This window comes from Balaenoptera physalus (genome assembly GCF_965194825.1).
Source record: "Balaenoptera physalus genome assembly, chromosome: X".
Classification (NCBI taxonomy): Eukaryota; Metazoa; Chordata; class Mammalia; order Artiodactyla; family Balaenopteridae; genus Balaenoptera; species Balaenoptera physalus.
In genome coordinates this window covers 121449815-121473200 of record NC_138903.1, presented here as the reverse complement: position 1 = coordinate 121473200, position 23386 = coordinate 121449815, and the positions used below count along the sequence as shown (strand labels likewise).

The 23386-nt window shown below is 39.5% G+C and overlaps 1 protein-coding gene across 11 annotated transcripts in view; it reads left to right on the top strand.

Moving 5' to 3' along the window:
- ATP11C (ATPase phospholipid transporting 11C (ATP11C blood group)) overlaps nucleotides 1-23386 on the top strand; it is a 172983-nt gene that overhangs the window by 106849 nt on the left and 42748 nt on the right. For all 11 annotated transcript variants that reach the window (XM_082445244.1, XM_082445251.1, XM_082445249.1 and 8 more), the window contains 11 exons: nucleotides 376-526; nucleotides 1103-1300; nucleotides 6269-6430; nucleotides 7114-7265; nucleotides 8259-8330; nucleotides 10211-10284; nucleotides 12004-12107; nucleotides 12579-12760; nucleotides 13846-14109; nucleotides 18186-18360; nucleotides 23055-23157. In XM_082445244.1, the coding sequence (XP_082301370.1) occupies nucleotides 376-526; nucleotides 1103-1300; nucleotides 6269-6430; nucleotides 7114-7265; nucleotides 8259-8330; nucleotides 10211-10284; nucleotides 12004-12107; nucleotides 12579-12760; nucleotides 13846-14109; nucleotides 18186-18360; nucleotides 23055-23157 (1637 nt within the window). The remainder of the gene's footprint in view (nucleotides 1-375; nucleotides 527-1102; nucleotides 1301-6268; nucleotides 6431-7113; nucleotides 7266-8258; nucleotides 8331-10210; nucleotides 10285-12003; nucleotides 12108-12578; nucleotides 12761-13845; nucleotides 14110-18185; nucleotides 18361-23054; nucleotides 23158-23386) is intronic.

The window sequence follows — 23386 nt, the reverse complement described above, 5'->3', positions numbered from 1 at the left end:
CATTTGCTCCTCTACCCTCTATTCCAAACCTTTAGGATTCAGGGAAATGGAAACAATCTACTCCTTCTATAAGGACGGAGTAGGTAATGGGTTTGTGTGTGTGTGTGTGTGTGTGTGTGTGTGTTCTGTCACTCTCTAGGATCCTTACTAAAGGTGTGTTGAGCTAGTCAGCCGTTGCACTTTGGGTTGGGGCTAGGGCTGGCTTTTCCATTTTACCACTCAAGAATAATGCGTTAGCAGCATCCGTACAGGTCTGTGCTATGGTTACACATCGTACACAGGAGAAGCTTTAGAAAACTGAACAGTTTAGTTTATACCTGGTTGATACCTTAAGTAATTAAATGGTTTTTAAATCCATAATATCTTATTTTTCAGATCCATTAATGCCTTCCTGATTGTGTATTTATTTATCTTACTGACCAAAGCTGCAGTATGCACTACTCTAAAGTATGTTTGGCAAAGTACCCCATATAACGATGAACCTTGGTATAACCAAAAGACCCAGAAAGAGCGGGAGACTTTGAAGGTAATTTGTTTTATGCTGAAAACTTTAACCCTAGCACATTGTGACAGAGACACGCTTTATTGAAATGCTGCTCAGATAATGATACCTTTGGTATTTGGGTTTTCTCTTGGTTGTATGGTAGCCCCAAACCATTAACTGTTTAAGAAATGTTAGAATTTTTTGTTTTAACCCTAGGCATCTATCCTTGTTTTTAACTCTTTGGTTAAGAGTTTTAAGCAATTGGGCAAGAAGGTCTGTCATGTTAATATATTATGAGCTTGTGATATATCATGATAGAAACGTAATGAGTGCCTACATGAAAACTTTGAGCCTACATTCATATTGGGGGGGTGGGGAGGAGCAGAGAACTTAAGGAAGTGAAAAGTGTTAAGTCAAGGTACATTCACTGAAGAATAGTGACAAAATTCAGGGTGTTGTAAATGTCGTTTTCATGTACTGTGAAAATTTTTACTAATGATATAGTGTCGTTGGGAAGAACAGTGCTTTCAGCGTTGAAATTAAAAGATAGAAAGTTTATATGACACTTGCTTGATGGAACTGTGCATATAATCAGCATGAACTATTTCTTTTGTTTAGGTTTTGAAAATGTTTACCGACTTCCTGTCATTTATGGTTCTGTTCAACTTTATCATTCCTGTCTCCATGTATGTCACAGTAGAAATGCAAAAATTCTTGGGCTCCTTCTTCATTTCATGGGATAAGGACTTTTATGATGAAGAAATCAATGAAGGAGCCCTGGTTAACACATCAGACCTTAATGAAGAACTTGGTCAGGTTAGAACTTATTTTTACTTAAAATAAGTTAACATAGTGAACTTATTTCTTGTAGTCTGGATTACCAATGTATGTGACCATTTCACATTTGGAAATGTGATTCAACGAAAATTCCTTTATGCAGGCATGTAACGAAGGCAAGCGATGTTTTCATAACTATAGCGTCAATTATTTTGCTGGCATTTTGAAATCAGTGTTTTGAAAGAACACCGATTTATGTATTAAATTTGAATGTTATGGAAATTCTCTTTAGAACTCACCTGGTGGTGTTGCTAGATTATGGGCTATTGCTTTGGAACAGGAAACATGTAGTCTTCATCACCATCTATAATCATTTAGGGATAGACTAGGGGGCAGTGGAAATAAAGCTATTTTATAAATTCATTTTGTTCCATAAACAAAATTGACCAGAGTTGTCCTATGGACATTTTCTTGGTACATTTCTGATCAGATGGAATATAGACCTAGAAAGCAGAGTTGTTTATTCCAGTGCAAGAATTTAAATGAAGGGAAAATGTGAGGGCATGCACTCCTCTAAATGCTTTTTGCTTCATTTACCAAGGTAATCCAGGCTTTGACCTCACTGCTAACCCAGGTTGTTTTCAAATGCAGTGCAGTCTAGCTGTAATTCTTCAAGTGATGACTTCTTTGGTGCTTTTCTTATCAGTACTGAGAAAAGTTTTTCCCTTTGTCTGAATTTACTGTGTGTCATGTAATGATCTTCACAAGCTGAGGGGATTTTTTTGGCTTGCATTTAATTCTCTTGATATTTAGAATGTCAAGACTGTGGAAATATCACTTCTGTGACTGGGAGATGCAAATTCAGTTAATGGAACTGTATGGCTGGAATAGGGCCTCACACTCGTTTTGAATGGTGACGATTTGCGCCTGTGCCTGAAAACTCTCCTCCTGAATTCAGTCCCCCTCCACCCCCACTCTGTATTTCTGTTCTTTACACAGCCTTTGACTAAACCAGAGTACCCTCTTGACAACTACAGTCACAAGGGTGAAAGGACTCTCCAGATATCATTATGTTGAAACCTGACTCTAGGACTCCAGGACCCCAGACTGTGGCGTCTGCGTTCCACAGAGATACTGAGTCACTAAGGATAGAATAAGCAATGAATGAACGAATGCTTTTCCCTTAGATATTGTTCCCAGAAGTTTCTCTTGTAGGTCACTGCAGCTGCCACAGCTGACCTTAGCCTTTTTAAACCAGAAGTTTTCATCCAGGGAAAGCTGAGTAGAACTACTCTAGTCCCAACAAAAGGTATCAATCTGCAGCTTTTTTACCTGGGAAAAAAAAATGAGTTATAAGCCACCTCTGGTGAACTTATCCCTGACAGCTGATTTAGTTGACTAGATCTGCCTATTCTAAATCCAGTGCCCGGCTATATGGATTAAGCTACCCAAGGGTGAACATGGCTAGTCCCAGGCTACTGCAAATAGAACAGCCATCATTCCACATGTGGCACCTAATTCTCACCAGAGACAGGCGGGATATCCAGGCCAGATCTCCACCTCAGCAGATTCCATCTTACCTATGGGAATGTAGTCTTGTTCCTATCATCTAGACTTATTCACACTGCAGAACATAAAGTAGAGCTTTGGGTAATGATGTAGTCAGTTTGATCAGTGAAAATAAACTACAGCTTTCTTTTCAGCCACCACTTCTTTTCCCCGCCAAAACCTGCTTTTCTGGATGTGACTGTCATTTAGTCAGTTATAAGGTAATAACCAGACCACCACTTCAGTTTGTACAGTGTAAAAACAATTTGCCATCATGATCAGCTTACATGTGTAGAAACTACCTAAATGAAAATGCAAAGAAGTCTTGAAATGGTTTCTTAGGACATTTAGCATTTCATGGACCAGTATACACGAAATTAAGTGTAACCAGTTTCCTCCTTGATGAGTCATAATTTAAAATCTATAGGGCTTTTATGTTACTTAAAAGCAGTGTCAGTTAGTTTCCATCAATACCATTGCAAACACTTGCTTAACCTCTTCCAAAGTGACCCACATTTGTATTAAAAAAAAATAGGAAGATATGTTTAGGACAGTGTTGGTCTTTGACTTGAGAAACAAAAAGTAGACTGCTCAGTTCAATTGGAAAAGAATGGGGTCTTTTATGATCAGACATCAGTCCTTTAGACAGCCAAATGGTTTCAACTTTGAAAAAATGGTGGGGATAGCATCCTCCTTCATATCCCCTCCCAGTCTCACAGCTATGCCCAGTGGTGTGTCAGAGTATATACTGTGATTCCAGTAATTCAATCCAGTGGTTATGTATTAAACTTCTGTGTTATCTAAGACATGTTCTTGGTACTGGGGTTACTATTATGAAGTAAGCGAGAAACCCTTGAGTTGTTCAACATCTAGTTGGGGAAACACACATATCGTACCCTAACTATAGCAATGTGACGATAATCAGAAAAATCAGGGAATGTGAAATGATGGAAAGAGTCTAGTACTGCGTGATTTTGGTCAAGTCAACAGCAATGACAATCTACATCTATATAACACTTACAAACATATTTAGTAATCTTTACAGCCTTGTGCAGCAGGTTTGATTATTTAAGGCTAATATTTAATGTTCAGAAAGATGAGGAGATTTTTCCAAGGTCACAAATTTAGTAGGTGGTGGAGCCACAACTCCAGTCCAAGTTCTTCACTAGGTTAAACAATATGAAATTTTTTGACCAATTTTGACCTGTAAACTAGGTGATTTCATGTGTTCAACCTTTATTTTAGGGCTCTTTCTGTTCTGAACAGCTATCTCACTTTAGGCTTTCTATCCATAAATTGATGGCTTTGAGCTTGCTGATAGAGAAGGGCCTTTCCTGCAACTGGCTCAAACCTACCACTAAAGAGGAAGAGGCTGTTGAGAGTCAGAGGCAAGCAGTAGCCTCTCACTCGTCGGCCCACACTCTCCTTTAAATATGAGAATACTTTTTAATAATAGCCAATCCTCTCCTCCCCTTGTTCTGAGTGTAGGGCATATATTAGCTCAGTGGTTCTCAAAGCATGATCTCAGGACCAGCATTACCTGGGAACTTATTAGAAGTGCACATTATCTAGCCCCACCCCAGAGCTACTGAATGAGAAACTCTGGGGATAAAGCCCAGCGATCTGAGTTTTAACAAGCACCCTGCAAGTGAGTGTGATGCAGACTACAGTTTGATAATTACTCTATCAGGGTATAGTTTGTTGGCCTATACCTGTGAGATTAATTGTACACAGATCCATAGTGCACAAACTGTTACATATAGGCCAACACTTTATTTAAATACACTTTATTTTTTTTTATTTATTTTTGGCTGCGTTGGGTCTTCGTTGCTGCGCGCAGGCTTTCTCTAGTTGTGGCAAGCAGGGGCTACTCCTCGTTGCGGTGTGCGGGCTTCTCATTGTGGTGGCTTCTCGTTGTGGAGCACGGGCTCTAGGCACGCAGGCTTCAGTAGTTGTGGCACGTGGGCTCAGTAGTTGTGGCTCTCAGGCTCTAGGCGCGCAGGCTCAGTAGTTGAGACGCACGGGCTTAGTTGCTCCACGGCATGTGGGATCTTCCCGGACCAGGGATCGAATCCGTGTTCCCCGCTTCGGCAGGTGGATTCTCAACGACTGCGCCACCAGGGAAGTCCCTGCACTTTATTTTTTAAAGCTATTACCTTTGTCATCTATAAAAGATTTCAAAATGGGTTAATGCTCATCCAAGTGCAGGAGCTGCAGCAACACGGGACAACCTTCGGGGGGAAAATGAAGGTTAATAATTTTGATCAGAAAAAAAGCCCCAAAGAATTTCATTTTAACTGGAAAAATCTAAATGATACAGGAATAATACCACTTGGATTAATTTAAAGAGAGAATTCAAACTTGGCTGGCTAACAGGAAAAAAAAGAGAAGATTGGAATGCTATATTTGTGCCAGTGCTGCTACCGTGAAATGCTTTGAAAAATAATTAGAAAGCAACTACTGCTGCAGTTCATCTCTTTCTCCCTTACATAATAAAAACCTTAATCTTGTACTTATGCTTGTTCCTGTCAGCCCATAATTTTAACTATTTAAGTATAAATTGCCAAAAAGGAGGATAAAATTGTGGGTTTCCAAAAGCCAGATGTTATAAATAGAAGAGATAAAAACTGGGATAAAATGAAAATGCTCAAAATGGCTTATTTTACATGGCAAATTTATTTCATAGCCTATTTTTTCCATTATTTATGAAAGTATGCTTATATTATACTTTAACCTATCATTATAAACTCTGCTCCTTTATTTTAATTTGGAAATTTTTTGGAGGAGTATCTGAAAATATACATAGTATGTGGAAAGAAATTTCATTTATATTTTTGATCATCATTGACTTACTGTGTCTAATTAAGTAACATTATTTCCCCGTCTGTCTATATTCTGTAACTCTTATATACATTCTATGACACAATGCATTTTACTTCAATCCAGTATATTTATAGAAAATATTACTTTTCAAAGAAAAGTTTTGTTACATCCCAGTTAGTTTAAGTTCCTATCCAGTATGTTTTCTCTGTGTGTGTGTGTGTGTGCGTGCGTGCGCACGCATGCGTGTGTCAGTATGTCAGAGAGAGAGAGAAATAATGGTCAGTAAATTGTTTCCCACTTGTAAAATTGACTTTTCTTATGTTAACTTCTTTATATCAAAACAGGTCGGTGTTAAATTGAAGGGGTCTTAGTTTGATAAAATAGCCACATTTTTCCTGCCTATTAATCTCCTACATTTGAGTAAGTCTACCTTAGACATGTGATACTATTTCAGTATCTTTAAAAATACTTCTTCATTTCTCATTCATTTGATAATATTGCTTCTGTAATTACCTGACATTTGACAAGTTTTTAGAAAAGGTGATTTCTATGGATATGAAAATATCCTTAGGTATGCCTTATAGAAAATTAATCACATTGAAGAAAGAATGCATATGTTTGTGTTCTTGTTTTTAGGTGGATTATGTATTTACTGATAAGACTGGAACACTCACTGAAAATAGCATGGAATTCATTGAATGCTGCATTGATGGGCATAAGTATAAAGGTGTAACTCAGGAGGCTGATGGACTCTCTCAAACTGATGGACCCTTACCGTATTTTGACAAAGCAGATAAGGTGGCATTTTCTGCGTTACCATTTTACCTTGAGAAATCAATTTATATAGGCATGTGTTAGCATAGTAGACATTCAGGATTTGGGCACGTGACATAGACTTTTGGATAACTGTTGGTTTGTTCTTTCAACTTCACCTTTCTTATTTTATGGACAACTCCGGAATTTGTAAACAAGTAGAATTTATAAGAAGAGAGCATTATGAAAAATGGCATTTGGGTAAAACTTTCACTTGACTGTGTGATCATAATTTTTGGTGCTTTATCTTTAAAAATATGAGCTGCTCCAAGAATGATGTCTATTAAAATCATTCAAATCCCAGCAGTATCTAGGCATGAAATGAACCAGAGTCTCCCTGCACCTGAGCTATTGCCAGATTGTGAATTAGAATTGAATGAACTCTTTTAGGCCATGGAGATGTCGCTGCTTTGGTATTAGGTGGCACTACAGTAACTTGAATGAGTTAACATAGCCCCTAGGGTGTGTTAGCTGAGAACCAGGCATGTTGGTAGGGACTAGGAGAATATATAGTTCATTTGAGTATTATGAATTTATAAGTTTTTGCTACTCAGTTTGCTGGAGGTTATAACATTCTCTCACATTAATAACTTTTCTCTGTTCATTGACTAGTTACCAAGTGTTCACAGTGAAACTAATATAATGATTTTTCTGTTACTGTTCAATAGAATCGAGAAGAGCTCTTTCTGCGTGCCTTGTGTTTATGTCATACTGTAGAAATTAAAACAAATGATACTGTTGATGGAGTTACAGAATCAGCTGAATTAACCTATATGTCCTCTTCACCAGATGAAATAGCTTTGGTCAAAGGAGCTAAAAGGTAAGCACGTACGTTACGCTAGTTGAATAATTTCGAGACGTACAGTTCTGCCTATAGTTAACAATATGGTATTTTCACTTCCAAATTTGTTAAGAGAGTAGATCTCATATGTTAAATGTTCTTACCACAAACAACAAAAAAGCAAAGGGGACACAAAGAACATGAGAAATGTTGGGATATGTCTCTACCTTGATTGTGGTGATGGTATCACAGACGTATTCATGTGTCCAAACTCATCAAATTGCACACATTAGGTATTTGCAGTTCTCTATCAGTTATACCTCAGTAATGCTGTTTTAAAACCCAGAAATAAGTTGTAGAAAAATACATTAACATTTTTGAAGAGTAAAAAAAATTAAACAGTTCTTGTACTTCTCCTGAGAAAGCGAAATCACAGGAGGACAGGAGTTACTTTGTTCCTTCTCTTATTTGCTTCAATAATCTTATCTTATAAGTATCCTTATTCTTTAATAAGGAGCCAAGCTACTTTATCTGAAAGTTTGAAAAAAATTCTCAAACCTAACCAGTTAAGACCAAAAAGAAAATAGCAATGCATAGATGTAACTTGCATTACTATTTATGCATTCCAGCCAGAAGTCCAAATATTCATATTATAGTTTGCAAATCCTATAATAATGGCCACTTTTTGTACAACACACGTTTTTGCTGAAGTGCTCCCAGCAATTTTGATATCATTTGGTAACTGAAAGTCCTGTTTTATCCATGAAGCCCAAGCTAATTAAGTGGATAAAACTCACCCCTTGTGTTAGCTACAGAACTGGAATTACAAATTGCCTCTTTCTTGGTTACGATTTGTGACTGGGCATTGACTTGCTCTGTGTTAACATCTCAGTGAGTAAAAGGAAGTACAGTTATAGATTGAGATCTTATGAAAGAGAAGAAAACAATAAACAAGTATGAATAATGCCAGCGCAAGAGGAAATTAATTATTCTTTAAAGATACACAAAGGTCTTTTTTATTGTGTTTCGCAGGTATGGGTTCACGTTTGTAGGAATGCGGAATGGTCATATGAGAGTAGAGAACCAAAGAAAAGAAATAGAAGAGTAAGTAGCACTGTATGTTTGATGATTGTGACTTCTTAACTCCACAGTCCACCTTAGATGGATTTAGGAAGGGCAGCAAAGGGGACTGATCGCATCTATAAATGTAGGACTCTGCTCTCCCAGTTCAGAGCTTTATGTAAATGTAGTTGGAGTAGGAGAAGACATTTTTCATAGAATGGCAGAAACTAGCATTTGAGGTGTAAATGATTCCAATTTTGTTCACATATGGGTCCAGTAGCCTGAATGAGCGTCTGCCTGGACTTTTCTGAATTTTAGATGCCATTTCAGGTCTCCAACACATGCTGCAAGAAAAATCAGTGAACATGCATGAAACCTTCTGCTGTCCAGAACCCAACCAATCATTCTGGGATTGCAAGCCCTACCAGACATGGCAGCTTTGGAGTCAGAAGCTTTCTCTTGTTCTAGATGCTTGGGTGTGAGCCTCAGGGCAAGTACTCTGATGCAGCCGTAGCTCCACATTTCTTTTTTTTTTTTTTCCCACTACAGAGACCCCAACAAACAAAACCACCTTGGCTTAATAGCGGATTTTAATTAGCCCCTGTGATTAATTTGAATTCTTTGTAAGAACTTGGTATGTAATTATCTGACTTCCATTCTGACCCCTAGCATTTCGTGAGACCCATCACAGAAACATGTAACACATGTAGATGTGCTTAGGGAATATGCCCCTTTGGGAAGGAGTGTTCAAGAGCCAGAGGAACCAGAAGAAGGCTCTTTGGCCTGACTGCCAGGAGCCCCAGGTCATTGTCAAAGTCCAGATTCTAGCCGGTTCACAACAGTGCCCCCATCTGGCCAACAACAAATGAGATACTGTGCTGCAAGTAGATGTCTTATACATACACATCCCAAAACCAATGACCCGCTCACTCCCATCAAAGAGAAGCTTTCTAGTAAATACTTGTATACAAGTTATTTATTTTCAAGAAATTATTTCCTCACATTTTTTGTAATAAGTCTTAGAAACTTTCTTCTTCTTCATCCTTTCATCTGGTGAGTAGCTTAGCCATTTACACACAAATCTGATCATGTCAATCGACTGTTTATACCCTTCAGTGGATTCCTGTTGCCCTTAGGATGAAATTCCAAATCTCTGAAATGGCCCACAATGTTCTCAGGTCCCAGCCCCTGCCTACCTCTCTTGCTACTCCCCTATCAACTAGATCTCAAGCCTTACGTGAACTACTGTAAGTCCCCCAATGGGCCACATGCTCTCATGTTGCTGTGCCTTTGCACATACTCTTCTCTATACTCAGAGTGCCATGATATCCTTTCTTCATCGTGTCACTCCTGCAAAACACAGCTCAGGCACCACCTCTTCCAGGAAGCCTTCCTTCAGATGCCTTCCGTCTGTGCTCCCACATCTCCCCTGTGTGTTCCTTTGTTACAGTATTTGGAAGACTAGGGGGTAGTCATCTCATTACCCTCTGTCTCCCTTATCATTTGGTAAGCGCCTTAAGGGAAGATGTGTGTCTATTGTCCAGCGTCAATCACTGTGCCTGACACATAGTAGGCACTCCATAGATGATTAAAATACTTGGCAGGGTGAGACTATTTCTAGACCGTCTCCAGATGTAGCTTCGCAGGACAGCTCTTTGTTCCTCATTCCTATGCAGTCAGTCTCTCCTTACTATTTTAAGTTATATAATGAGAAGATATAGATAACCCTTAACCAACACTGGTATCCTCTGACAGCATGTTCTAAGCGCAGAGAAATTCCAAAGACACAATGGAAAGCACCCGTTGTGCCCACAACTAGCAACCCTTATCCAAAGAGGAGAGCTCTGTTAACTTAAGATGTTTCTTTTATGTTTTATCTTGGTCTAGGTATTTCACTTTTCTCTTTTTTTTTTCTATTAAAGGTATGAACTTCTTCACACCTTAAACTTCGATTCTGTCCGCCGTCGTATGAGTGTAGTTGTGAAGACTCCATCAGGTATGCATTTTTAAAACTTGACTTTTTCTTTTTCCATTTGTAGATTTGTATGTTGATCAACTACTTCAAGAGAGAAAAGCATTTCACGTAGTAGTGTATGATTACCGAAAGTTGTGCAAAGCTTTTGTATACGCCTTAATGTATTTATACAAGCACATGTTCAGTTTGTCAAATTGTCAGTGGCAGAACCCCTGGTATGACAATATATGCATTTTCTTGGAAAGTGAACTCTACCCCTCAGTCTTGGATGTCCAAACAGGAACTAAAAGGGTGACTTTTTCACAGTTCAGGGTACTAACCAATCACCACCAATGTCTACCTGCAGCAGCCCGCTACAACTGGATGGTTTGAGATTACTAGCAGTAGAATCTATGAGTGTAGAGAGTTGCTGGTTATCCCTCTCTGACCTTCCTAATTCCCCACTGCTTTACACTTCCTGGAAGCAGGTAAGCTAGAGATGACTAAGGGCCTGACTGCTGGGAAAGGGCATGTGATTTTACTCTAGCACCCTGGGCTGTTTGTTTACCGCAGTAAAGAAGCTTGCCCTTTGCAGGGGAAACAGTACCATCATTTCAGGGTTCCCCCATGTTCTTGGGAGGAGCCATGGTGACTGGGATGCCTTCTGCTCAGGTTCAGCAAGACCCATGGGTAGCATTCCTGCTTCGTTTGTGGGCTCTCATATTCCTCTGTGTGTGTGTGTGTGTGTGTGTGTGTGTGTGTGTCTGTGTCTGTGTCTGTGTCTGTGTCTGTGTCTGTGTCTGTCTGTCTGTCTGTCTCCAGGTGGTTTTCCAAAATATCCTTGATTTATTTCCTAGTAATTTACTTTTTAGTATTAAATCTATTGAAAATGTCTTAATATGAGAATGGGAAGATTTAGACCTACCCTTCAGGGAATATATCCTACCTTATTCATACTTTGTGGTGTGACTGCAAAGTCACAGTGCTGATTTCATTATATGTAAATGTGGAATTTGTTTTATGACTTTTAAATACATTGTGGCTATGTGAGAGAAAATTTTTTAAAAAACACCTAACATTTGGAATACTTGCTGTTCTTACCTGTACACATGCACGCCCACGTTTTACTGCAGATGGTAAGATGTCTGAGGAAGTGGCCTATCAAGGGCCTTGACCTCAGAGCTACCCTTTTTTAACTTTTTGAACTTAGCACTTTGCCTTATACGGTCAGAGTGTCCTTCTTAATGGTGCTGTCTACTTTCCTGGGTGCATGGACTCGTATAAAGCTGCAGTTGTGCTAGCATTCTCCAGTTTCCGGTGAAAACCTTCAAGCTGCTGTTTTAAAAGCTAATGTGTATAGTCTTTCAAAATGATTTTATCTTGTTTGAGCTTGAGTTTGGTCCTTGACATCTGTAGATGCCACATGTGAACTTTAGACCATGGTTGACAACATCCTCAAAGAGAATTCAGATGCAGCTCCTTGACACAAGCACCGTCTTCTGTGATTCACTTGAAGGAAGTTTCTTTTAACAGAGGTGCATGTTGTAAACTCTGGGATATTAGTTATGTCTGTATTGGTCCCAAGAGGTGGTGAATGTTGTCCTGACAGAGTAAAGGTCAAGTTGTCTGCTTCCATTTGGATGAACATTCCAAGGCAGGCTCAGGATACACAGCTGCTGGGTGGGAGAGGCCACCTTAATAGTTATCTATTATTAAAATCCCAATTCTAAGTAAGTCAAGTACTCTGATTCTTTATTTTAGGAGACATACTTCTCTTTTGTAAAGGAGCCGACTCAGCAGTTTTCCCCAGGGTGCAAAATCATGAAATTGAGTTAACTAAAGTCCATGTGGAACGTAATGCAATGGTGAGCCTACACCCCCTCCCCCCAGTAGTCATAGAGAAATGCTAGAGATGACTATGTCTATGGATTGCTATTTAAAGGACTGTTTAAATGAATTTTAGCTAATTTTTATGGTCTATTTTTATATTTGGGGATTTTGTAATATTATTTTCCTTATTTTAATATAAAACATCCTGGAGCAAGTTTCTGTTCAGAATTTGCACCCTTTGAAGACTTTTCAAGAATCTTTGTTTTATGTTCTGCTTTTTTTTTTTTTTTTAACCCCAAGAGCTATTATTTTGTTATTCCGAACCTAATTGAATGTTAACCCAGTGCAATCTGTTCTTTCTCTTTTTTTCCCCTTTTTTAACTGAAAAGGAAATTAGTCAGAATTTCTCTTTTGTATGGTAATGCAAGAGTATTTAAAGAGTGTGTTTTGTTTGTTTGTTTTTATTCATTATTTGGATAACTAGAGATCTCCTACCTTGCTTCTAGGATGGGTATCGGACACTTTGCGTAGCCTTCAAAGAAATTGCTCCAGATGATTATGAAAGAATTAACAGACAGCTCATAGAGGCAAAAATGGCCTTACAAGACAGAGAAGAAAAAATGGAAAAGGTTTTTGATGAGATTGAGACAAACATGAATTTAATTGGAGCCACTGCAGTGGAAGACAAGTAACTAGAAAATGATATTCTTGTTATTTTAATGACCAGTCATTTAGGGTGGTATCTGTCCAGATTGGTAATTCATTCTCAAGTTTTGAAATCTTTGATTCAGCTTTGTCTGTACATCAGATTTTGAACTGTTTGTGGGAATAATTTTTAAGTTAAATATTTGTGGCTTAGAAGAATGAATCTGTCATCGCTAAGGTCTTTTGAGTACTTACTAAGCCATCCCTTCATTTATGCAGGTATTTATGAAGTAGTCTTACTATGCGTAGGAAGCTTTGTGCTAGAGACACCATTTGAGTTGGTGCTTGGTAGAATAGGTACAATTTTGAAAGGCAGATGAGCAGAAGGGAAATTCAAGGTTGAGCAAACAACATGAGAGCTCATTCTAACCTGGTTTAACAGACTAGAGCATATTTTTGCATACTTTAAAATAATTTGCTCTAACCATACAGGCTGAGCTCTGCCGGGCATGATTATAGGGCTCCAGAATTGATCTGCTTGAAAAAATAAGTTTTAGGTTCTATTTTAGGAGTTTTCTAGAAGCTATGAATGCAAATTGTGAGGCTTAACCCAAACATGAAGTTATAAACATATATTCATTGGAAGGTATTAAAGTTCTAATAGAATTCATTTAGTCTACTTTCATTGTTATTCTCTGACCGAAAGGAATGCAAAGTATCACTCTTCTTCTACCCTTGCCTTTCAGAATAATGCTTAAAATCTCCTTCAGAATGGTTGGCTTTCCTAAACTTCCAGCTCCTCAGGAATGGGGATTCGCTAACTTCCTTCAATATCTCATTAGACTGTGTCTGGCCCTTTCTGTTTTGAACCATGTTAAGTATTTGTATAGTGAGATAGAAAACATAAACTTTCCAAACCTCATTGTTTGAAATGTACTTTAATAAGTAAAACTATGCCAGAAAGAGTATGCTCAGAAATGGTAGAGGATATATAAGAAAAACAACTGTTAAAACATGTCAGGACTCCAGAATTGCTATGAATTATAAGGATATTCTCTTTAACAAGCCTTCTTGTAGAATCTGTGTCAGGAATTTTCAAAGATAACAAGGTTTCCTTTGTGTTTCCAGGCTACAAGATCAAGCCGCTGAGACCATTGAAGCCCTGCACGCAGCAGGTCTGAAAGTCTGGGTGCTTACTGGGGACAAGATGGAAACAGCCAAATCCACCTGCTATGCCTGCCGCCTTTTCCAAACCAGCACCGAGCTCTTGGAACTGACCACCAAAACCATCCAAGAAAGCGAACGGAAAGAAGATCGATTACATGAGTTGTTGATTGAATATCGTAAAAAGTTGCTGCATGAATTTCCTAAAAGTACTAGAAGCCTTAAAAAGTAAGAAAGTACATCAATTTGTTATATTTAGACATTGGTACAGATGTAAATCACAGCTGTTTATGCAGAAGGCTCCGTTTTCTGTAATTTATCAGTCTTTCATTGCAGGTGCTTTAGCCTTGTAAGTTAGAACCTTTCCTGAGGACTTGGCTAATGGCCCGTTTGAGATTATTTGGCACTTTCCACCCCTTCTTTCATTTAAAAGAAAACCCTGCCCTTCTCAAGCTTTAGAAAAGTGGTTCATTTTCTAAATACTTAGGGTCTGGGTACTTATCATTGATACTCTGTCCTGGTCCATGTTAAGAAAAAACATTCCTTTTCATGGTCTCTTAAATTGAATGTAATAAAATCAGTCTCTAAAACAGTTTCCATGCAGGTCGAGGTCCTGGAGCCATTTTCTTTGTGAATTTTCATGCCCCAGTGCTCCAAAGGAGACCAAATACTTGATAGCATGGCGACTGGACTGCTTTCAACAAGCTGCTTACGAAGAACCTGTAGAATCTAAGGTTCTCAAGGAAAGCCACTGATCCACAATAATTCAATACCCAGAGTTACATTTTCCTATACTTGACATTGACCAAGGCCTAGCTTTGTCTAAACCAATTACTGGAATTTACCTTGGCCGTAAGCAAATCAATCTCCTCTTCTGGAATGCCACAGGATGTGTCTGCAGTAAATCCAAAGACCCGTAGATAATATTATTTCACATTTCTTAAGTGCCCTCTTTGTTCCAGGAACAACATTAAGCACTTTAAATTATTCTCATTTAATCTTCCCAGCAACCCAGTAACACAATCTTATTTTCTTCATGTTAGAAATAGGGAAACTAAGGCTCAGAGAGATGAAGTGACTTATTCGAGATAACACAGCTAATAAGGTGTAGAGCAAGCCTACCCAATTCCAGAGCCCATGCTTTTAACAACTATGCTCTATCTGTGTCCTCATCACTAGTGTTTAAACAGACTTTAAAAATGAATAGCCCACATTCATGAAGCTATGGCCAATTTTAAAACAGCTGTTGTTCTTCTGTTACTTGGACATCAGTGAGAGTAAACAGGTTTTTATTAATTGCCTATGATAAATGTCTCCTTCCTTTAACCAAATGGTACTTATAAAGGCAGTCCAGATTACATGTGTTTTACTTGCATTTATCTTAGTCTGCTCAGGCTACCATAACGAAATACAAGAGACCAGGTAGCTTAAACGATAGAAACTTATTTCTCACATTTCTGGAGACCAGAAGTCTGGGATCAGGGTGCCAACATGGCCGAGTTCTGGTGAGGTCCCCCTTCCTGGCTTGCAGAAAGCTGCCCTCTTGCTGTGTCCTTACTTGGCAGAGAGAGAGGAAGCTCTGGTGTCTCTTCCTCTTTTTATAAGGATATTAATCCCATCATCCCATCATAAGGGCCCCACTCTCATGACTTCATCTAAACTTATCTCCCAAAGGCCCCATTTCCAAATATCATCACATTGAGGGTTAGGGCTTCAACATGGGACTTCAGGGGGGGACACAATTCAGTCCATAGCACCATTCAGGAGCCCTTGGGCACTTTTGTAAAAGCCAGGGCTTATGGAAAACTGAACTCACCATCTCAACATTCCCTCTTCCTGACTCATCTGGAGTTGGGTACACTCTTTCCCCAAGTTACACAAGCATCAGACACAGAATCCCTTTTGCCAGGTTCTGCTCCTTTGTCCCTTCCACTTCAAATCAGCCACCAAGCCTTACCCATGTCCCCACTCTCTCCACTGGTGCTCCACATCAGATTCCTAGTAACTCGTGCCTCAAAGCACGTAAGCCCCTCTGCCAGATGAGTGGTCCTTAGGTATAAAGTACTGCCCATGTCACAGCCCTGCTCAGAAACCTTTAGTGGATCTCTATTACCCACAGAATCAGGTCGTACCAAAGGCCCCAAGTGACCTTTTCAGCTTATTTTCCTAATGCACCACACATACATTCCTTCTTTTCTTCACCTCTTTCTGTCCTGTCTTTTAAGTTCCATTTCAGATATCATACCTCACAAAGAAACCATTGTTCTTTCCTGGTGTGTATTTATTGTCCCAATCACTGGATATTAACCTTTTTTAAAAAATTTTTACTTTATATTGGAGTATAGTTGATTAACAACGTTGTGTTAGTTTCAGGTGTACAACAAAGTGATTCAGTTACACATATACATGTATCCATTCTTTTCAGATATTAACCATTTAATATCATGTTTGGTTGGGTATATTCTCTCATGTGTGCCTCTGTTACCCCAAGGAGATTTTCTGTTCTCCAAAGAAAGATTAGTTAATAATTCTTTCCATTCTTCTATATGGCCTAGTTAGAGACCAAATACTGCTTGATTGATTTTTTTTTTAACATCTTTATTGGAGTATAATGGCTTTACAATGGTGTGTTAGTTTCTGCTTTATAACAAAGTGAATCAGTTATACATATGCATATGTTCCCATATCTCCTCCCTCTTGCCGCTTGATTGATTATTGAGCCATTGTTTTCTGCTCATTGTCAGCTCTGTGAATAGGGGAGCAAAGGAGAATGCATGATTGCTATCTCTTTAATTAGTAGATAAAACATGCTCATAATATCATGAAGCAAAACATGAACGGAAGGAAGGAAGAGGCATATTAGTCTCTCACTACTCATAGTCCATAGAACAGCAACTCCATTATCACCAGAAGCTTGTTAGAAATGCAAAATCTCATGTCCCACCCCAAAACTACTGAATCAGAATGTGCACTTTAACAAGATTCCCAGGAATTTTAGCAAGATTCCTTTAAACATTAAGCTTTGAGGAGCATAAAATTAGACAAATGAATCTATTGTATAACGATGAGATCCTGCTATGTTTAATACGTCTACTGCAGCAGTTCTCAAATGGCACCCAAGATTTCCTGAGCAGAAATTGATTAATCGGTGGTTTTTTTGTTAATTGCAAAAAAAAATTAAAATGTTAATTGATAGAATTTTCTCAGTTGTAAGTTTTCCCCCATATGTTTTTCTTAAATACTTGGCACCTGTTATATATATATTTTTTTTTAATAAATTTATTTATATTTTATTTTTGGCTGCATTGGGTCTTTGTTGCTGCACGCGGGCTTTCTCTAGTTGTGGTGAGCGGGGCTACTCTTGGTTGCGGTGTGCGGGCTTCTCATTGCGGTGGCTTCTCTTGTTGCGGAGCAGGGCTCTAGGCGCGCGGACTCAGTAGTTGTGGCGCACGGGCTTAGTTGCTCCATGGCATGTGGGATCTTCCCGGACCAGGGCTTGAACCCGTGTCCCCTGCATTGGCAGGCGGATTCCTAACCACTGCGCCAGCAGGGAAGTCCAGCACCTGTTATATTTGTCTTTCCTGGCAACTAATACTACTTCATCCTGGCTATACATGAGAATCACCTATGGAGCCTTTTAAAACATGCCTATATATAACCAAGCCCTGCCCAAGATACCCTGATTTAATTTGTCTGTGGATAAACCTAAGACATGGGCTTTTTTTCAAGCTGCCCAGATGACTCTCATAGGAAGGCTATGGTTGAAAACCACTAGTCTAGTATAAAGTGATACTTATTTAAGGAACATATATCATTATTGTATGCTATTCTTTAATGAACACTATGTCTTTTTAGTAGTCCATCATATTTGAGAAGCCAGGTCTATTGATAGGTTTTGGCATTCGGGCAAAAATATTAAGAATATCTTCTGTGATTTGTATACCCCAAAGCCATTTTGTCTTTTCCCTGCATTGTTAAGGAGTTTTCAGATTGATGATTTGTCTTCATATCAGAGTTTGATGGAACTGTAATTTCCAAAATTCACCTTGAGTTTCTTATATGGAGACTGGCTGCTAGAAGTCCATTATTTTTATATTTAGAACTTAGTGCCATCTATATGGGCAGCTTGAGTCTCAAAGATGTGATAGAAAGTCTCTGTTGTGCCATTAATAGAGACGGTTGCTTCTTTAGAATTTACAGGTGCAGGAACCAGGTTGATGATAACCCTCCTCTGAGTGGTTTTTTAAAGTTCCTAAATAGCAATGTATAGTAGATTCAAATATAGCATTGTGTTTCTTTTTCAGAGCATGGACAGAACATCAGGAATATGGATTAATCATTGATGGCTCCACGTTGTCTCTCATATTAAATTCTAGTCATGACTCTGGTTCTAACAATTACAAAAGCATTTTCCTACAAATCTGTATGAAGTGCACTGCGGTGCTCTGCTGTCGGATGGCACCGTTACAGAAAGCCCAGGTAACTGGATGTTAGTTAATGTTCCATTCTGGGTACTTCTGTACGCATATGTGCAAATGTTCACTTTTAATTTTCTTCAAAGAGCCCTGAGTACCTTATTATATTTTCCCTGGACTCTTCCCCTATGTGGTCCAACTCAGAAGTCTTCCCACCAATTTGAATTAAACCTGTGCTTCACCTTTTTGTCTCCTCAAGCTGGCTGTCTAATTCCTCACCTTGCAAACTTCTCTAATGAGTGCTTGGTGCCTGCTGCCTTCATCCCACTACTCCTGGCTCCACTATTGCATTAGCCCCATGCATTCTTTCTTCTCACCTTACTCTGCTGCATCTCCTGGAGGAGAGCAGGGACCTCCTTGCTGAACCCGTTGTGTTGTTTTTCGTTTTCTCCTCATTTCTCTGCTGCAGTTGACACTGCCAATTATGTCCTCCTTTAAACTCTCCTCCCTTGGTTTCTGTGATGGTCCACGGTCCTTTTTTTTTTCCCCTTCTTGGCAACCTAGTGTCTTTTTATTTTGTTTCATCCTGTGTCTTCTCCCTAATTGTCAGTTTTCTGGGGGGGCTATGTCTTCCCTCTGCTCTTCACTTACATCCTATCTCTCTGGATAAGCACATCCATTTCTATGACTTCCATTGATGATATATCTCTCGTCCTGACTCTTCCTTTTTGTTAAGTCTCATATTTCTAGCTGCCTGCTAGACGGCTCTATATGGATTCCCCACTGTAACATTAAATTCTAGTATCCAAGACAGATATTATAATTTTCTCCTTCAGCCCAGTTTATTTTATCCCTTGTCTTTATTATTCCTATTACCAGTGACATTTTTCTTTGGCTCCCTAAGTCTCCAAACTGCCTTTGATCCTTTTCTTCTCACTCACTCCATATATAGTCACCATGTCCTACTGATCCTACCTTTTGTCATAGCTCTCATTGTGGTGCCACGTTGTTAAACCTTTTATCTCCATCTTAGTGCAGGCAAGCCCTTAGGACTTTACACACAGACTATTTGATTTAATCTTCTCATTAGTCTCCTTGCTTTCGCCCTTCCCCATTCCATCTCTTTCCCCATACTCCCAAATTAATCTTGTTAAAACAGTACTTCTCCCATCATATATTCTCGCTCAGAACCTTTCAGTAGTTTCCTAGTCCCTTAGGATGAAGGGCAGATGACTCAATATGGTACTCGGGGCCACCCCTGTCGACCCTTTCAATGTGTCTACATATTTTGTGTCCACCATCACTCTCACTTCCAGCGAGAATCATCCACTCCTGTTGGTTGTTCCCCCTTTGTGTCCCTTCCACGTGCCATGCTCACACCAACTTCCAAAGCTTCCCTCATATAATTTCCTCATCTGGAATTCCCTCTGAATTCCTCTTAGCCTAACAAAAATTTTACTCCTAATAAAACCCAATGCAGGGGCAGCCTCGGGTGTGCTGTCTTTTCCAGCTCCTCTGGCTCGCATTGATCTGCTTCACCTTGCTTCCTTGTACTCACTGAGTCTCGGGAACCTTAGAATCTCAGGTACACACCTTTTCACTTCTGCGGACACTGTATTCTTTTATATGTGTTGGTCTTGCTTCTTCCCGTCCCTCAGCTGCTTGCTCTAGACCTAGCGGATGGCGCTGTGTCTTTGCCTTCTCCTTCACACACCCTGCCCCCTACCTCGCACATGCATGCACGCATGCACGAGCACACAGCCCATCCTGATTTAGGGCATTGTCTACCTTCTTCTCACTTTCAGTTTCCACCACAATCAGGTGCTCTTCTTTTCTTCAACCTTAAGAGCCTTGGTTAGCCCCAGCTGGGGAAGCAGATCCTATCAGAACAGTATCCATAGAAATCTGTCCCTTTAGTCAAAGGCAATACCTCTTTCCCTTTTTTTTCCTCCTATATTCATTGTCTGCTGCTCAAATTGCTCACCTGGGTTCTAACTTCTCCACTGCCCAGGACAGTATCTGAATTCCTAACACTGTGCTGCTTCTCCCACCCCGACTATGGAGCCCCCTGTGGTTCAGTCCTTAGTCTGTTTTATTTCCCTCACTATCGTCACCTCTTCCAGGATATCACCTACTCATCTGTCATGGCCACATAGGTTATTTTCTTTTTTTTATATTTATTTTATTGATTGATTGATTGATTGATTTTTTGGGGGGATGCATTGGGTCTTAGTTGCCGTACGCGGGATCTTCGTTGAGGCATGCAGGATCTTTCCTTGTGGCGTGCGGGTTTTCTCTCTCTCGTTGAGGCGTGCGAGCTCAGTAATTGTGTCGTGCGGGCTTAATTGCCCCGTGGCATATGGGATCTTAGTTCCCTGACCAGGGATTGAACCGGCGTCCCCTGCATTGGAAGGCGGATTCTTTACCACTGGACCACCAGGGAAGTCCCTTTACATCTATTACTGAGCTCACTATACTTCTAGGTCTTTAGATTCAAAACCTTGACGTCCCCCATTATTTACCCTTCCATGTGGTCTCAGTCACCAAATTCTGTCCATTTTCTAGTACACTGTCTTTTCCATCTCTTTCTTTCCATTACCTTCCAGGTCCAGGACTTAAACAGCTCATTGAACTCCATGTGGACTAACTTCTCTCTTTGCCTGCAGTCTGGCCTTTTCTTCCCATTTCTCCTGCACCCTGTTGCCACTTTCATAATATCGCTCCCTGTTGATGTGGCCCCGTATATACCTATCCATGTCCCCTGTACAAAAACTCATTGGTCTGGTCAAACCAGATCTGTTTTCTAAGCATATACTGTACTTAACTGGCTGTGTGCCTTAGAACATGCTATGCTCTTCCCTTTCCGTGGGATACTGCTCCAACCCCCTTTTCCCCATCCATGCACATCTTACCAGTCTTTTATGGTTTAGATCAAACCACCCTTCCTTCTATAAAGTCATTTCTGATCATTCTGGCATGTAGTGTCCTCTCCCTTCTCTGACATCACGGGCCTTCTTATGTGGACAACTTAGATGACAGTGTTATATATTCCCTTGCATAGGTACTGTGTATTGTTATCTTGTATTGTTAATCTGATTATCTGATATTATTGTATCCATTCCCCATTATATGCTTCTTGAGGTGTGAGACCAAGCCGTATATCCTTTCTGGATATTTGCACTTTGCTTTTGCACATTGTATTGCATGTAGTTATAGTTGATCAATAAATAGTTTTTGGTAAATTGATTTCTTTTTTGTGAGGCTATCTAGAGATTGAAGAGAAGTTCTTAATCCAGGTGACCTGGGACTCAGTAAAAAAAACTCCCATGTTTATCTACCTAGATCTTTCATGATTTTATGGTCCATGACAATATATCCTTTTATCTTTCCACAAGGACAAGCTTTCATCTTTTTAAATCTATATTTTCATGCAGAAGCTGTCACCCTTGATAATTTTATTGCCTTCCCTAGACCTTTCCTGGCTGCATTTTTCTTCCTTGTGGTTTAAATCATTACTGCATACAGTATAACAAGTGCAATTAGTTTAACAGTATTGTAGCCCATTAAACACAAGTTTACTTTTGTGGATGACTCACAGATTATTTCTGACACTCTTATAAAGTTTTTTAAAAGAACCAAGTTGAGGTGAAGGATTGGGAGAAAGCTGGCATTTCATAGTAACATCATTTTTGTGTCAAATGGATTGGACGTGGGGTTTTTTTGGTATGTTGTTTTATACAACTAAAACCTGACTGAATTTTGTTTAAAGAAAAGACTGCAGGGTGGTTTTGCCTCGTATAAATTATTTTTAATCAGTTATGTGAAAATGGATTTTATTTATGTTACCTGGTGAAAGCCATTTTGGGTACAAAATTTTTGCAAGGCATTATTTAACTACTGAATTACATAAGCTTTTTAAAAGCTGCTAGATTCCAAGGGGTTTTGAGGGTTGAGACATAAAGCAGTCATTATCTAAAACATACGGTGGGAGGACAGCTGCTTACCCAATACTCTTCCCACAAGTAACTCTGCCAGGAGAACATTTCTTTTATTCAGTACTTACCATGAACACAGCATTGAGCTGCACTGTGCCATCGACACATCTTTAAGAGACACTCAGGGAATAATGACAGGCTTTATACACATATCTCGGGCATCTTTCTGCAAAGCTCATCACCTTTAAGGTGCCCCCTTTTGAAATGCAGCTACCTGTATGAGAGATCATATCATATCATATTGGGCACTGGGTGATTTAGTAAAGTTTAGTCGGCAGCTAGATGGAAATAAGGGTTGGCATGCACCGAGGGGAGGTGGGAGTGTCAGCAGGGAGGAGAGAGGGAGAGGTAACCAGAAACATTGTCTTCTCAGTGCCCACTTTTGTCCTGGTGGCCCCATGCATGTTTCCCCAAATCGGCTCTCTGGTCTCCACTTTCTCTCATTCAATACGTGATCTGAAAGGACACAGGAAGCAATGACAAAAGAGGGAAGCGTGCTGACCTCTAGTATAGGTATGAGGCATGGTTTATGACAGTTCATACATTCGCAAAACCAGAAACAAGTGGGCGCCGGTATTACATTTTGAAAAGCTGTGTTCTTCTGCCCCTGAGAATTCAAGACTGGTGGTACTTATATGCACAAGCTACCTTTCTGTTTGAAGGCCTCCATTTACAAGTGTGAATGAGGCAAATACCCACAATGTAGTACAATCTCACATTCTGCTTTGACCTTTTCTATACCTCTTTTGTATTTAATGTTTAGATTGTGAGAATGGTGAAGAATTTAAAAGGCAGCCCAATAACACTGTCGATAGGTGATGGTGCCAATGATGTTAGTATGATCTTGGAATCCCATGTGGGCATAGGTAAGAAACATCTAATGAGATGGCAGCTGTAAGGTATCAGTATTGCTTTTAGGTAGAGTGGTCTTATTATTCTAGAGATTGTTTTGGTTGCTCATCTTGAATCCGAATTTGGGAATGATCATTGTTAATCAAAAGAAGGTCCTCATCGGATCATGGAATATGTCCATGCCAAAGTCCTACCCATGGTGGGAATGTAGCAATACCAAGTTGGAGGATATTATTATATTAG